Here is a 16,205-nt window from a genome sequence, read left to right on the forward strand (position 1 = left end):
GGGGGCGGCGGGAGCACCCGAAACCGCTCGGCCCGGCCCGGCGGCGGCGCCGGGCAGGAGCGCGGGGTTCGGCGCGTCCGGAGCCCCTCGGCCGCCCGGCGCCGCTCCCCGTGCTGCGGCGCCACGGGCGGCCCTGGGGCTCCGCGCGGCCGGCCGGGGGAGGCGGGGCGCGAGCGGGGCGGCTGGCGCGGGGCCCGGCCGGCGGCGGGGAGGGGAGGGCAGGGGAGGGGAGCCCGGGGCGGAGGGGCGGCTCTCCTGCCGCCACCGGGGGCTGCCCGCAGAGGAGGCGCGGCTGGTACCGGCGGGAGGGCGGCGGGCCGCCCCGGCAAGCAGCAGCCGGTGCTCCCCGCCGCCGCCGCCGTTTTTGGACGGTGCCGTGGCGCAGCTGCTCCGCGGGGCGGGCGGGGGTCGGGGCGGTTTCCAGCCGCATCGTGAGGCGCGTTGCGATGCTGCAGCGTCCTGTAGCGCGGTGATCGGCGGCGAAGAGTTGCGGCGTGAGGTGAGGCGTGGGAGTGCTGTCTCCGCGCAGGCCGCCGGGCCGGCAGCTGGTAAGCCGGCTCGCTGGCGGCGGGGGATTCACCAGGGCGGCCCTGCCCAAGCTGCCCGACCGCTTTCCGTGGCTGCTGCACGGTCCTTTCCGTCCGTTCGCCCCCGCCTCCCCCCGCTGTGTAAGTGGGATCTGACTAGCCTGGGATCGGCTTGGGCGAGGAGCTCATCCTGGGTGGTTCTGCTCAGGTGAGTAGTGCTGCGGTTCTCACTCGGGCACGGGTCTTGGTCGGTCTTACAGCTGAGCTGCAGCACTCTGAGACTCCGGAGGTTGAGGGCAAAGTGTATCTGGAAAAACCCAAACTGGAGAAGTGAAGTCAAAACTACTGGGGTTTTTTTTGCTTTTTTGTCATAATAATCCAAAGTCTTTTGTGATTGTTCATTGAGATGTCCCTTCAAATAATTTTACGTATGCAAATACCTGAAGTTTTGTCCATAATAATATCATATCTATATTACTAATAACAGTGTTGAAATGGGCACGTAAGGTTTAACTTTCTAACTCTGTGTTCCATCAGAGCAGCTGTTTGCCCGTGGCTGGATGGAGAAAGGCGGAAAGATGAGGAATACAAATAAGTCCAGCTAAGGGGTGCAGAAATTCATTTTGCCAAATACAGCACTGTAAGAAACTGGTACAAGTTCAGATAGGTGCCACTTGGGTGTCTGCTTTCATCTCCATTGTATGCTGTGGCTGTCTATGAGAAACAGTGATAATGAAGAGCTCAGCTCCTTTACCAGCGACTAGTCTTGCACTTCCTTTTGGGATAAAGGTGAAGTAGAAATGAATAATCGGCAGCAATAGAAAACTGACAGCTGCAAATAGCCTGTCCATAGGTAAAGCCAGGGAAACAAACAACTGCTACTACTCCTCATGACAATACTTTTTGCAATTCCTGGGATACAGAGTCAGAGCTTTCCAGACTCAGCTCTAACAGTTTTTTCTGTTCATGAATACTAGTTGCAGTGCTCAAATCTATTTTAGATGGTAAGGTAGGTACATGTGAACTCGCATGGCTTTTCATTATTGGTGAATTTTAAGCCACGGTATTATGCGTATGTTTTACTTGCTTCCAGGCAGTTTGATGGGAAATACAAAATAACATTAAATTTGGATACATTTTCTGGCAGATTGGTAGAAAATTACTTACTGGTGGCAAACAACCCGATATTCAGCTAAGAAGTCCACCTGCATCCACCAGCTTTGTGATGCATTCATAAAATTTGCAGCTTGCAGAACTGCGTTGCCTTCCTTTAATAAAAGTCTGAGCTCCTGCAGAGTCAGTTTATGAGCATTTCTGTCACGTCTCAGTACATAAAATTACCTTCCACAGCTATATCCTTGAATCCATGTCTGTCTTACCTGTTCAAGATGCACAATATACACTTGCTCAATCTATCTCCCTGTTGGATTGTATCTCTAACTTAGGCAAGGCTTCTCTTTTGAAGGCAGTAATGGCGTGTTTTTTGTTAAAAGGGTGGGGTTTAATGCTAATGAACTACCCAATCACTAAGCAGTCTTATATCTTGGTTAGGCTATGATGAGGAATCTGAATATCTCATTTTTTCATGACTTTGAGGAGAGTCTTTGGAACAGAAACGGCTTGGTTTTGAGTTTCTGGTGGCTGTTTTGCTGAGCTATGTGGCTCAGGTGTTGGCATTTGAGTAATTGCCCCCCAACTGCCCTCAGCCCCATGGATTAGGAGGCTTTGTTGGCTCACCTGCCTTAGGGGCAGGTGAGGACAGTTTCTTCCCCCTGCAGCTCTCCACTTCCTTAGCCTTAGCTGATCTAGTGATTAATCTGTACCCAATCGTGTTCAACAGAGCTTGGCTCACGCGGGTACAGTGCACGTCGTGGTCAGGAGGCAGTGCAACTGTCTCCTCGTGCAATGTGGCCACAGAGGCAGGGTGATTTTGTTTCATCCTCCAGGTGCCGTCAGGGGTTTATTTATAGTATTTTTGCATATGCTTTGATGTGCAGTGCTAATGTTTCCTTTTTCTCATTTAAGAGTTACGATGTATCCTAAGTAGCGTTAGAATTGCTATTTCTAAGACTTCAGGAAAGCAAATACTAAAAATGTGCCCTTTTCCCATACAGCAAACTCGGGCTGTCTGCTTTTGCATTGCCTCCTTTTTGCATGACTCTTTTAGTGGCAACGTTTTTGGAGGACAAGTTAGTAGCTTGTATAAATGTGCACAGGCATTAATTTCTATTTTCAATCTGAAATTCTTGAAGAATGAAACAAACAAAAAAACCCACTAAAGAAACAAGTTTTACAAAAACGGTTAGCATTTTATGTCTCTAAAAAGCAATTTCCACCAGTCTTTTGCAAGGGTGCTTCCTCACTGACTTGGAAGGAAAACCTTGGCATCCCAGAGTCCCTGAAACATCAGGGAGGTGCGTGTGGGACTGCAGGGCAAGGAGCAACACGCGTCACTGAAAATGAGTGAAGGAAGAAACTATTTGAGCAAAAAGCACAGAAAAATAATAGAACAGTTGCTTTTAGAATAATAAAAGTCATCCTAACTAAATTAGCCAGCTAGGTTAATTGACATCAGAGAGGAAAGCTTGTGTTTCTAAACGTAGCTTAGTTGCAGAAATTAAAAGCAAAAGCATTTATAACTTGTTGAAATATGTCGGATTAATAATGCCTATGCAACCTCAAATCCATGCTGCATCAGTATGGTTGAAAACCTGTCCCTGTCAAAGGCATTTGCAACACTTGTAGAGATTGTTTAGTGAAATCTAGATTTTACTGCTTGGTGCTTACATGCTTTATAGCCGTAAGCTATAAGCTAGTGACAGAGCAGGCTTCCCCACCACCCTGTTTAGTCAAATGTGTGCATGCATCTCTGTCTGCCTATGTTACTACAGTGTGAGGTCCACGCATTGGCTGAGGAAACTCCTCTGAACGTTTGAAGACCAGGAATGGTGAATTAAATAAACAACAGTTGAAAGAAACTTGGACTTACTTCTTCCAGTACATGCTTCCTGCTTCTCCTACCTTTGTTTATATTTAAATTCAAGTGTGCACCTTGTTCTCTTAAGGCTGTTTATTTACTAGCAGAGGTTACAGTTTTCATGATTCTCAGGAGGGAACAAATGTTAAGGGTTTGTTTGCTTTCAGATCTGTACTCTAAACTTAGTATGCATTGTCTATGACTTCGTCTTCCTAGCTGCAGGTTGAGGTGGGGGTGTCTGACAGGATTCCCATCTTTAGTGGTCTGTGTCTTTCTGTGGCTTCCAGAATCGTTGTCTGATGGTGTCTTACCTGGGATTAAAACCATGACCTAGAGGTCAGCTGCTTCATCTAATCATTAAAACATCTGTGCTCCTGTTTAATATCAGTTGCTCCAAGTGGGTTCATAAGGCTTCACATAATGCTACTGTAGTAGCCTGCCCCCTGGCCATAATTCGTTTTAGTCCCTCAGGAGTGTGCAGTGCTGCAAATGAATGTCACAAACTGAAATGTGAACATAGGTGTTGGACACAGAGTGAGGAAAGAGCTTTATGTGAGAGTATGCTCCGAGTTCATCTCTTTTGTGTGGATGTAAGCAAGGGGAAAAAATTTATTTATTTATTTTCTATGAACAGCCAAAATGGTGCTAGTTATGTAATGGCTGAAACTTAGATGTCTCTGAGGGCCCTGCTAGGTGGAACTGCTGTTACAGTGACACGAGAGGCTTGCTCTCTCTGGTAGTAATTGCTGCAATATCCTTCCCTTTCTGTTTCCTCCTTGTTTCCTGAATGCTGCTGCTTTGAATTTTTATCCAGTGTTACCTTTTAATCTATAGCTGTATTTTTAATGCTGTTTTTTTATTTTCTCTCCTTCCCTTTTCCACAAATGTTTCCATTCATTAGAAGTCTATTTGGTTGTCTGAAGAGAGTGCCCTAATGGTGTATTTATTCTTAAAATTGAACTGACTGTCCTGGAGCCTGTAGCAATAGCCTGGTTTGTCATGCCCTTGGCCAAGCCTGTAGTTTTCTTTAAGAGCCAACCTGAAATGCAGTGTCACTGGTGGGGGAAGGGGAAAATGGGTATCTTGGTTCTCTCATTCTTAGCTACATATAATCCATGTGTTTGGGTCATATATGTTTAGGAGCACTGCAATGACTGCCAGTTGGACATCCCAGGCTGTGTGTGCAGCATGCCCGTGGAGATCTAGACCCAGATTCCCTGCTTTAGGCAGGTGCTCATCCAGCTGCAGTTTAGTTCCCTGTTTGAAATGCTGAAGAGCTCAGCAGAGACTGGCACAGATGCTGGCTAGGTAGCTGCTAGTCCTTTGAAAAATCTGCGCCAACGTCAAATGGTAGTTCCTGCTGCCTTGCTGTTCCCGACAGATGATTACTAAATGTATTTTGTTATTCCTAGACAGTTAAGGCCAATTTCTGCAAACATTCACTATGATACAGTAATGAATATTTGTGGGTCTAATAGGTCTCTTTGAAACCAACAGAAAAGTTTACAGGAGCATTCCCAGAATTTACAAGCTTTTGCAGAACTCAGTTTCTTGAACTGTAAGTGTGTTTGATGCAGAGATTGTGCCTCAGCTTATCAGTATTGAGGATTGCAGAGAAAGCTGCTAGCCTAGTGAACAGCAAAAATGCAAATTATTTGCTGCCTTGGGTAAGCAATCTATTCTTTAGGTTACATTTAACCTTCCTGTTGTGTAGTATTTCATATCATCCTGAACGTAATTGAAAGATGATTTAGACTGCTAGGGAGAACCGAGGGATTTGCACGACTGAAAATATCTGTGGGAGAGCGTTGGGGTGAATATCATGTATCTTTTAATTTTGCAGTGCAAAATTAATTTGGAGAGTCAACTTAAAATGGAGATTTTGGATGTAACACACATACAAACCTAAATGCAGAGTGCATGCACAGACACACATAGACAAAGGAAATAAATGTTTAGATTTCATTTTTTGTTCGCTGTAACAAACATTCTAGACATCCCTATACTGTAATGACTTGCTACTTTGGAAACTGAAGATTTTTCATGTTTGCTTATTTGACTCTACCTTTTTTTCCCTCTGCAGACACCGAAGAAGGATGTTGCTCGGTTGGTCTTTGTGACTGTTCAAGCAAAGCTTGGGTGGCATCTACTCAATACAATGTGCTCTTCTTTTGTAGAAGAGATGTTGAATATGTTTCTTCTCTTCCAGATGAGCTGACTCAAATGGAAACATCATAATGGAACCTACAGACAACGAGAACAGCAACAATGGGTAGGAATTAATTTGCTGTAATCCTGGCTTCCCAGGAGCTGTAACAAATTTTGAGATAGTTTAAAAAAAATAATGCCCCCCTTCGGTGCAAGAATTGTAATGACTGTGTGGGAGAGGATGAGTTTCAAATCTAACAAGCTGTCTTTGGTAAAAGAATTGATGCATTTTGTAACTTGAATCTGTTGTGAAATGAACAGTGTTTTGACACTGGAGTCTCAGTTGGACCCTCACGTAGACATGGCACGTAAGGGACATGATTTAGTGGTGGACTTGGTAGTGTTAGGTTAATGGTTGGACTCAGTGATCTGAAGGGTCTTTTCCAGCCTAAATAATTCTGGCTGCTAAGAGTGGCCCCTGGTCCCGTGGAAACTCTACTCATCACATGGAGTTGAGGTGTTTGCTTACAGCACATCACTCCTTGAACTCTAGTGCACCAGCCCTGTTGCTTCGCATCGTGTCCTGTCTGCAGCCTCAGTGTAGCAGGGGGCAACACTGCCATCCCAGTGATCTGTGTGAGGCAACCTGGCCTTTAAAACGGGTATTTCTGCACTCTTCACGCATTTGAATGGAGAAAGGCAATCCTGACCTGACTCAGGCCTCTGAATCTTGCAGGTACACGTGTTTGGAAGTCTGGGCATTGAGGGTTTTACACTTAGACACCTAACTTGCAAAGTTGATCCCCTCCCCGAAGGGGTCGTTTTTCTGCAGTTCTCATTTCTTTCTCATTTAGCTCTTTACAACTGCCAGTATGTTTTATACTCATGTAACAGATCAGTGGTTTTTTTCCCCTATTATCCATGCCATCCTGAGGCAAGGATGACAATCACTGCACAGTCACGTTACAGGGGCAGGAGTGGGTGGACAGAGATATTGCAGACATCCAAACTCTACAGCACCTCCTCTACTATCATTCTTCAAAGTACATATAACTTCTTTTTTTTCTTATTTTTTCTTTTTTTTTTATTTGACAATACATCTGCAAGGAATGGACCTCAAAAAAACCAAAACAAACAAACAAAAATAAAACCAACCAAACAAAAAAAAAACACAACAAAAAAACCCCAAAACAACTGTTTTCTGGATGGCTTCTGCTTGGAATACTGTGTATAGCAGCCTGATCAAAAAGCAAACCAAAATCATGGGCATTTACTTGCTCTGTGTCCTACATACCTCTCTGCCTCGTTTAGGGATTGGATATCACCACAAAATTAATCTGACAGCTGTAGTGAATCTGAAGGGTACATTGTGTTCTGTACATAGATGTTATCTTGATTCAATTGGAATATGAATCAGGATATTTAACACTCTTCACAGTGTGGTTTCTGACAGCACCATGCCAAAGCCAACAAGGACTATAAACTTCTTTCTGTTGTTTTTAACTCTTTGTGAAAGTTCATACTGGTTATGGAAAATTTTAAGGCATTCAGGGTGACAAATGAGTGATGCCAAAGAAGATGATGGAAATTGCTTCTGATGGCTGCCAAAAGCTCGCAGGGTACAGCCTCTAGTGCAGTCTAGTTCCTGGGAGAAGATGTTTTGTTGCTAAGTCTGTTTCCTTCAATTTTAGTATTGAAGGATGAAGGACAGTTTTCCACTCTTTTCTCAGAAATGTTTGATTCCTAACATCTGTAGAGCAATTTCTTTCATAACAAGCTGCATCCAACTTAGTCTTCTGTTCTTAAAGTTGAAATACCCTTTTGGTTATATTCTTCTGTGCCTTTTTTTTTCAGTATTGTACTCAGCTCAGTTTCTTTCTGTTGCCCTGCTGCTCCTCCAGCCTTACTGTAGCTATGCTGTGTGGGTTAGACCTGGTGAAATCTAAGTGCTTTTCATGATTTGCCCAGAATGTGCTGCTGGCAGTCAGCTTTGGTTCTGGAAAGTGCGAAGTTTAAGAAGGTGCTATAAAGAAAGCCTATGGAGAAGTGCTTTGCTGAATCAGGGTCAAAAGAGAGTTTTGCTGCCTCATCCTTCTTCAGACTTGCCACTGCTTACAGTGCACAGCTTGTTAAACTGTTTTTTGTGCATACTTGCCTGTATCGGTTTCTGAATTTTGCTTGCTTTTCAACTGTATGTTGGAGGCAGGAGTTTGGTGATAAGATTAATCTGTTTTCTTTCCTCCAAATATGTGGAGCCCTTGAAATTTTATGTTTTGTGGTTGTAGCCTGTGCTTTACAGTAGCAATCACAGAATCACAGAATAGTAGGGGTTGGAAGGGACCTCTGTGGGTCATCTAGTCCAACCCTCCTGCTGAAGCAGGGTCACCTACAGCAAGCTGCACAGGACCTTGTCCAGGCGGGTCTTGAATATCTCCAGAGAAGGAGACTCCACAACCTCCCTGGGCAAGCCTGTTCCAGTGCTCCGTCACCCTCAGAGGGAAGAAGTTCTTCCTCATGTTCAGACGGAACTTCCTGTGCCTCAGTTTGTGCCCATTGCCCCTCGTCCTGTCACTGGGCACCACTGAAAATAGCTTGGCCCCATCCTCCTGACACCCACCCTTCAGATATTTGTTGCGTGGCTAGTTCCTCGACTGCTGGTGGAGAAAGACATAAGCCCTTGACAGGTTTTTGTAGGGTTTGGGATTGCCAGAACATAAGCAACTCTTTAAGAATTAACCTCTCTGCAGGCATGCAGCCTCTGGTTTTCAGTAGAGGTAGCAAGGAGATGCGAGGAAGAAGGGTGCTGACAGCCGGGGAGGCTTATGTGGCTGAGAGGTTAGGAACTGTCCTGCCAGCATTGGGCAGCAGAGCCTTTATGGAGGGTGGTCCTTGCCTTCTGACCTGGTGCAGATATCCGCTTTGCAAATAATACGGCTGCCTGCGGTTGCTTCAGGCCCGGAATCACAATATCCATTTGACCCTCTCCACATCCAAATGCGAAGGACTCATCAGTAGCAATAAATGGCAGTGGTAAGATGGATTCCTTGTCAACAGAGCTTGGAGAACACATTTTAATTAAAGGACAGCAGTGACTCTTGAAGACGGAAAGTAAGGGGGTATGTCTGTTTAAAAACCTGATGCAGTACAGTGCCATGAGATATTTTGAAAAGCTTGGCAAGGGCATGAATTTGACCTATTTCTGGGTATAAACAAATACACATTTTACTTTATAGCAAATATATTTAAGGAAAGCTTACTGGCCGTGTATTTAATCTAATGATTTTAATATAGCTTGGTATCTATTCCTTCTTCATTGGTACTCTATGCTTGATTAATTGTGTCACAATACTGTAAGCTTCTGGGATTTGTCCCGTGAACTTAATGGATTATCATACGTTTATTAGTGTAATGCCGTATTGCATTTTTTCTGAGTTAAGGGATGCTGTATTGCCCTTTGAACTGTCCCTAATTCAGATTTGTTGGAATCTTGCAACAAAAGCTAGATACTGATTGCTCTTGTTAACATTTTTTTTTTATTGCTTGTTTTATTTTAACGCTTCTTGGACACAAAGATGTGCAAAGATTTCTTTAATAATACCACACCCATGCATGTCCACCCAACCACCTAAATAGCATTATAACAGAAAAGGAGCAAATAAATTTCATAGCAGGTGAAAAATTACTAACTTAAAAGAATGGCTTCCTCAAGCTCTGTGGAGGTGTGGAAAACTTTCAGATACTTCAGGCGGAATATGTTGAACAGATGAACAAGGCTGGAGATAAAATACCATGTGATTACTTTGAAATCCTTTGGTATGTGAACCAAGTAGTAGTGAAGCAACACTCCAGTATGGCAGACATTGTTAGTGGTGGGCAAAGAGATACCCATCTTCCTTCTATAGCAGTGCCAGACCCTGTTGTAGATGCTGTAGGTACTGTTTTTGGCAATGTATCAGCATCTGCACCTGGTCTGAAAATGTTGTCCCTTTATGCTTGAAGCTTCTGAGTCTTTTTTTCCCTTGTAAATCTCGGTTTCCTTTTGGTCACCATGTCCTGATATGGGTAAGTATATGGCCAGGCAAGATGGTACTGTGTATGTAAAATGCACATAATGTACCCACATCCTGTGCTTTACCACTGATGCCTGAGGTCAGTAGTCTGGCATTTTCAGGAATTCAAAATTAAGAAACAATGGCATCCAGGTTTCCTGCACACCTTCCTTTGTTTTCCAGTTGGATTTGCATTTCTATGCAGTGTTTAAATCACAAGCTTCATCTCTAGAGAACTCCATTCTCATTCAATGTATAGGTAGATAAGAATGGATCTTCTAAAACTCACAGGCTTACAAATAGCTTAAGTATGTTTGGAGTTATGATTACTTGTAGGAGGAAGCTTTTCCTGTTAGGTTTTTAAGAATTATTACTTTGGTAATCCTCTTCACCTCAAGAGTGCATTTCTGAGCTTATGATGAGCTGTAGAGTATGAAAAGCTTATTTTATTGATTTGTTTTGTTTGTGTTTTACTTATGGAGACAGTTTCCTTCATTTGCAATACATCTTTCAGAGACAAGGATCTGAAAAAGGGGAAACTTGTATCCCCAACTGGTGAACAAAAAAACAGGTGGGAAAAGCTGCAGTCTGCTAATCTTGAAAACAGATGTAAGGGAGAGGTCTGCATCTGACAGGATATATTCTGACAGAAAGCTTTCTTTGGGGAAACACTGATTTGTCAGACTCGAAATGTTCCACAGAAACTTATCAGTTTGCATTAAATCTTCCCCAAAAAAGGCATAATTTTGTTCTTAGGGCAGCTGGTAAGCCAGAAACCAGAGGCAGGGAACGTGAGGCCTCTCGGCTGTTCCCTTGGTTATGTGTCTGCAACTTTAAAAAGAGCATCAGAATGGCATTTGCTTCATGTGAAACGTTTTTGGTGTAGGATTTCTGAGGCTTCATTCTGGGTGGGATATTCAGTGCTCTCACTCCTCACCCTCCAAAAAAAGGAAATTATTGCTTAGCTCTGTTAGGAGAAAGCAGACACCAGCCTGCCTTGGCTCTCTGGAAAACCCCAGTAAGTAAGTGGGATTGTTGGGATGTTTAGAGAATCTGAAAGTAATACAGTATTGTTGTTCAGTTCATTATCTTCCTCGTTAAAGTTTTGACAGAGAGAATGCTCAGTTTTCCTTTATTTTAAAGTTCCTTTTATATCTTCAGCAAACTTGAGATGCTGTTTTCCACATGATGCTTCCCAGTGTCTTTGTCTTTTCTTTTTCTGAAGATATCTTCCTTGGAAAGGAGAACAAAAAACGCCTTGCAGGTCAGCAGTAGTATGTTGTTACATCACTGTGAGCAGCACTAGGGGAAGTCCAGCCATAACGTCCTAGTCTTCCAGTCCTTTCCTGCTTCAATTCCTGATACCATTTTTCATCTCTTCCAGTAGCTGGCAGGACCTTGATATTCCCCACCTGTGCTGTGTGAGGTGGGATTTTTTTTTGTGCTAAGGTTTTGAATGATTTGAGTATTGATTTTAAGTACAAGCTTTTTTCAGGGGGTAAGTGTAGCACTTTGTGTAGCGACTTTGTTCATCCTCTTTAACAGTTGATATTAATCCATTCTTTATTTGAATTCACTGTTAAACCAAACTCAGTGTGACACAAATTGGGGGGAGGAGACCATTAGGTAAAGAATACCACATATCAAGATTTAGGTGATTTAAATAAGGTTCAGGTAACAATTTAGTGACAGAGGCAGGATTTCCCAGGGTGCTTGCCTTTACCCATTCCTTGGTTTCCCTACCAGCTTTGCCACTAAATGCTGTTCTGTAAATACAGCAGGGTCCCTGGAAGTCAGGAGTTCACAAGCAATGAGGCACAGAGATTTGGAGATGAGTGGAAGGTAATGACTTCTGCTGCATTTGTTGCTCAGATACTGCCTAATAAAATAGTCTTTCTGCCAGGTACAGCCCCAGATATTGGGGCCTGTAGCACAGCGTCACTGCTGCAGGGGCCTCTTGGATCAGCACTGTGCTTTTCATGGCACTGACGCTCTGGGAAGGCTGTCTAGGACCCACTCAGGATAGTGGTGGTACTGCTGCAAGAAGACCAGCTGAGCTATAGACTGAGAGCAATGATGTAGAGGCTTCGGGAACAAGGCCCAAAGAGCTTGTTATGAACATTAACTCCTTTTCTTCTGTAACAAGGTGTTCCACTCCCAGGATAGGTTTGTCCTGAGGACTCACAGTGGTTTCTAGGTGGTTCGTGTTCATGTCTTGAAAGACTGTATCATCATTGCCTGGGTGTCAGTGACATTAACGCTTCTTAATTTTTGAGTGCTTGCCTTTGCAAAAATAATAGCACCCTTTTCATCACAGTGTATCTGTGTTTAAGGGGTGGGCAGGTGTGTGTGTGTGTGTGTAAGCCAGCAGCTATTTCTGTGCCACAGTTTTATTTGGTCATCCTTTTGATTTACCTACAGGTTTGCAGTCTCTTCAGAGCCTCAGCAGAAGTCTCTGCCTGTGTGCTTTGAAGAAATTGATGGGAGGCAGTCCTCACCTGGCAGTGTGAAGCAGATTTTCTTCTAATGTCTCAGAGGGTTTCATAGGCATTTGTGAGATGAGCAATGAAATACAGAAGTTGAATAATGACGTGGAAGTTTGTCTCCTTCTGTCCCATTTCCTCACAGACCCTCTTCTCTTGGAAAGCCTCTGTGCTTCCAGTGCAGGTGCCTCGCCTTTGCACAGCCTTGTATGCCTCGAACCAGTGCAGAAGGCCTTGCCATAAAGCCCACAACGCTGTTAAACATCAATCCCTTCTCACAATATTGGAATCAAGCAGCAGTGGAACAAGTGCTTTTCAAGGGGGGGTAGGGGCAGGGTGCAGAAAACTGCTAGAAACTTTTATCCAAACAAAGTATGTTGTTCTTGACATACCTTCCTGGAGAAACCTTGGATGTTGTGGCAAGTCTATGACATATATATATATATATATATATATATATATATATACACATATTTGTTATCTATTGTTCTGCCTGAAAGAGCCAAGATGAATTTTATTTAATATTCAGGGAGATAACTCACACTGGAGATTTCCATACAGGTTATCTGGACTAAGAAAACTTATGTGATCAGCTGGAGATGGTTTTAAAACAGAAAGCAGCTCTGCCTGTGATTTGTTTATCCCTTTTCCTTGGCCTATTTTTGCCACTGGACAAGAATGACGTCCCTGTGTCAGAACATATGGAGACAAGCAGAGCTACACTTGTAGCTGGTGTCATCTTAGGCACTACTGTACTATAAAAAATAACAAATTAAGCTAGTGATAGGTCAGATTAATGCTTTAAGAGGAGGAAGAATGCATTTTGTGGTCAAAAGTGACTGAATACTATAATGTCATGGAAGAGATGGGAGGACATAAGGAAGGGAAGTGGGCGGTGTTTTCTGATCTTTTCTTACCTTTCTTTCCACCTTGCAAATTCTTTCCAACAGTGAAAGTGCTTGTATGACCTAGAAAATGCCCTCCTCCTGGCCAATTTAAGCATCCCTAAAACAGAATAAAACCTATGTGTTGCCTAAGTATGTCCACATACATTAGGCGTTTCTTGTTTTCACTAAGTTCTCCCCTTCTCACAACCTAGGGAAGAGGTGTAGCAGTGATCTCTTACTGCTTATTGATCCTGAAACTGTCAAATAAAAATTTAATTGCATTCAGTATCATATTCAAAATGCTGGCTTCTCCCATGGCTACATTATTGTCTGTGCAGTGCAATACCTTATTAAAGCTTTGGGTCATTAAGAGAATGTATGTTTAAACATCAGAGCACATAGCAAATGCAAGACTGCTGCATACATCCAGTGTGTGTGTAAATATATATATAAAGTTGGCTTACTGTGTTTCACGGCAAACTTAAATGGCATGATATTAGATGGTGTATGTATGTCTACCTCTAGCAGTGGAACCTGCTACCTGCCAGAAGACAAATCGCATTCCTTAACATTTTCTAAGCAGTGCATCTGTGCAGCCTGTACAGACAAAAGCTTTGTTTAGACTTGGAGACAAGGAAGAAGTCTAGAAGTATATAATTTTTAAAGTTTTCTTGAATAGAGAGCAGGTTCCAGCCTGGTTAAGTGCAGGCAAAGGGCTGAAGATATCCCACACTGCTCTTAGCCCCTTCGTACTGGACTGAAGCATCAAGACATGTCTTCAGAAAGTTTGAAACTGATCTCATGGAAGGTAAACTGACCCTTTTATTTAATGGTTTTTCCAGATGTTACACACCTGGAAATGTAGTCTGGACTGGAGGCCCTGATCCAAATTAATTCATAGTCAAGAAGAACATTTGATGTGTGGTCAAAGTCTTAATATTTACCCAAGTGCTTTGGGAGCCTAGAATAGTTAACATTCCCTTCACCCGGGGAGGTGGGGTGGAATTAGTTGAAGTGTAGGTCTTGGAGAGAGAACTGCTGAATATCATCTCTGTCACAGGATTTCTGCAGTGTAGACATCAAGTAATTTGAGTGCATGCTTTGTGCATACACTTACTCATCTGTACAATGGAAATACTTTGCTATGTTTAGCAATATTTTGTAGCGGCTTTGACTGAAGTGCAAAATCTCTTGTAACATATAGAAAATAGTTCAAGCCTGTGTGTTTGAGTAGCTGTGGAAGACACCAGTTAGCAGGCTCTCAGGGAGGTGTGGGTTCCACAGCTCTTGGCAAGATGTGGGAACTGCAGAGTGGCATTCCCCATGCTGGTATTCTGCATTTGCAGCGCTGGATGTGCATAGCATTCAACTTAGTATAGCAGTGCATTTTTGTTTCTTTGCTTAAACAGCAGAATGGCGTGTTGGAAGAACGTTAAATTCGCTGGCTTGGTAGAGCTTTCTTCCTAGCAATAACTTAGAAAGCTATTCTTCAAAAGTACTGTAACAGCCTAGATAGATATAGGGGAAAAAAAATCCCCAAACTCCATGATGAAACTCTGAGATAGAGGCATGGGTTTCAACTCATTTCCTTTCTTTGCACAGTATCCCTTCTTTCAAAAAGGAGTTTTGTTATTGCTTGCGTGAAAGATACACATGAAGAAGACTACATGAGTTCTTAATTACTTAAAAAAGAAGTAGGCAGTCTTAAATAATTAGATGCCTCCCTTTCCTTTTTCCCTGTTTTCTAATTTCTTCAGGTGAAATTGCAGAAGATGATTACATAGATAAGTCTCCACAGCAAATAAGATCTTTGATTTTGTTTGGAAAACCCCTCCAAAATATTTTGATGCTGGTACTAGTATGTTTAATTATCAGTACTTTTGGTTATACTTAGTAAGAACTCAGTATCAGCAGTTAAATATATTCTGTTCTCTGAAGCTGTCAGACTTTCAGCATTATTATTTTCCACAGCTTTTTGTAGGGAGAAGAATCAAGTTCCTTGGAGTGATGCATGAGCCTGAGAGAGGACGTGGGATTTTTTTTTTTTTTAAAGTCACGATTTAAAATGCTATCATTAAGCCCTAAGAAGAAAAGCAGCACATATTTTGAAAGCTGCAGTTACTCTTATTTTCTTTTTGGCAACATACATTGCACTGAATCCCAGACTTTGCTCTGTAAGGTAGGCCGAGTGTCCTGGTGAACAAGATGAACAGGAGTCATCAGTGTGCCCTTGTAGCAAACCATTGACTGGGCTATGTTAGCAGGAGCGTGGGTGGTAGGATGAGGGGAGGGATTCCTGCCCTCTGTCTGATGCTGGGGAGACCGTGTTCCTGAGCAAAGACACTGGGATGCTGCAGGAAATGTGGTGCACAGCTACCCGGACAATGGGGCTGGAGTGCACAAAGTGCAGGAGAAGCCAAGAGAGCTCGGTTTGTTTTCCTGGGCAAGAGGACAAGGCAGAGGGTTATTCCTGTCCGTTGCTACCTGGTTGGGGTAGAGAGCAGGCAGGAGCAGACTTCTTTCAGACACGAGCAGTGAAAGGATGGGAAGTAACAGATGCATTGCAACACAGGAAATTGCGATTAGATAGTAAGAGCAGGGGCCCAGAGAGGCTGTAGGATCTCCAGCCTCAGCACAACTTAATCTAAGTTGGTTTACTTTGGGGTCGGCAGTTGGATTAACTGATGTCTGGATATCCCAGGCACCTAAATTATTCTGTGATTCTGTCTTGCAAAATAAAAAAAAAATAGGAAAAAAAAAACCCCAACCCAAACCTTTAAAGACCTGTTGTCAATTTGTATTTTGTTTAAATTAAAACTTTTGAAATATTTATTTAAGAAGCTTCGGTTTCTTGTGCCCCCAAGTGACAGTCTGGCTAGCCTCAGTCTCTCTGTTCCTTACCTCATTGGTATCTAATAACTCCTCGAAATGTGACAGCTGATTCAGAGACACCAGCAGTGGTCCAGGGACTGGGGTGTACTCATCTGGTATCTGAAACTTTTTTAAGGTTGCAGAGAGGAGAGATGTTTCACCTGAGAAGAGTTAGCCGTTTGTGAATCCAGCTCCAGCAGTGGTAGTTCCCTCAGCAGTGGGGTTTTTTTCGTGACTGTAAAGTGCTAAAACCTTCCTGCTTA

At 43.2% G+C, this 16,205-nt stretch overlaps 1 protein-coding gene across 3 annotated transcripts in view; it reads left to right on the forward strand.

The window, feature by feature from the left end:
- The first annotated feature begins 250 nt into the window (after positions 1-250).
- The window catches only part of AFF1 (ALF transcription elongation factor 1), a 120,345-nt gene continuing 104,390 nt past the window's right edge, over positions 251-16,205 (forward strand). For all 3 annotated transcript variants that reach the window (XM_075421222.1, XM_075421225.1, XM_075421223.1), the window contains exons 1-2: positions 251-735; positions 5,714-5,776. In XM_075421222.1, coding sequence (XP_075277337.1) covers positions 5,742-5,776 — 35 coding nt within the window. In that variant the 5' untranslated portion in view covers positions 251-735; positions 5,714-5,741. The remainder of the gene's footprint in view (positions 736-5,713; positions 5,777-16,205) is intronic.

Source organism: Opisthocomus hoazin, chromosome 5 (genome assembly GCF_030867145.1).
Source record: "Opisthocomus hoazin isolate bOpiHoa1 chromosome 5, bOpiHoa1.hap1, whole genome shotgun sequence".
NCBI lineage: Eukaryota > Metazoa > Chordata > Aves > Opisthocomiformes > Opisthocomidae > Opisthocomus > Opisthocomus hoazin.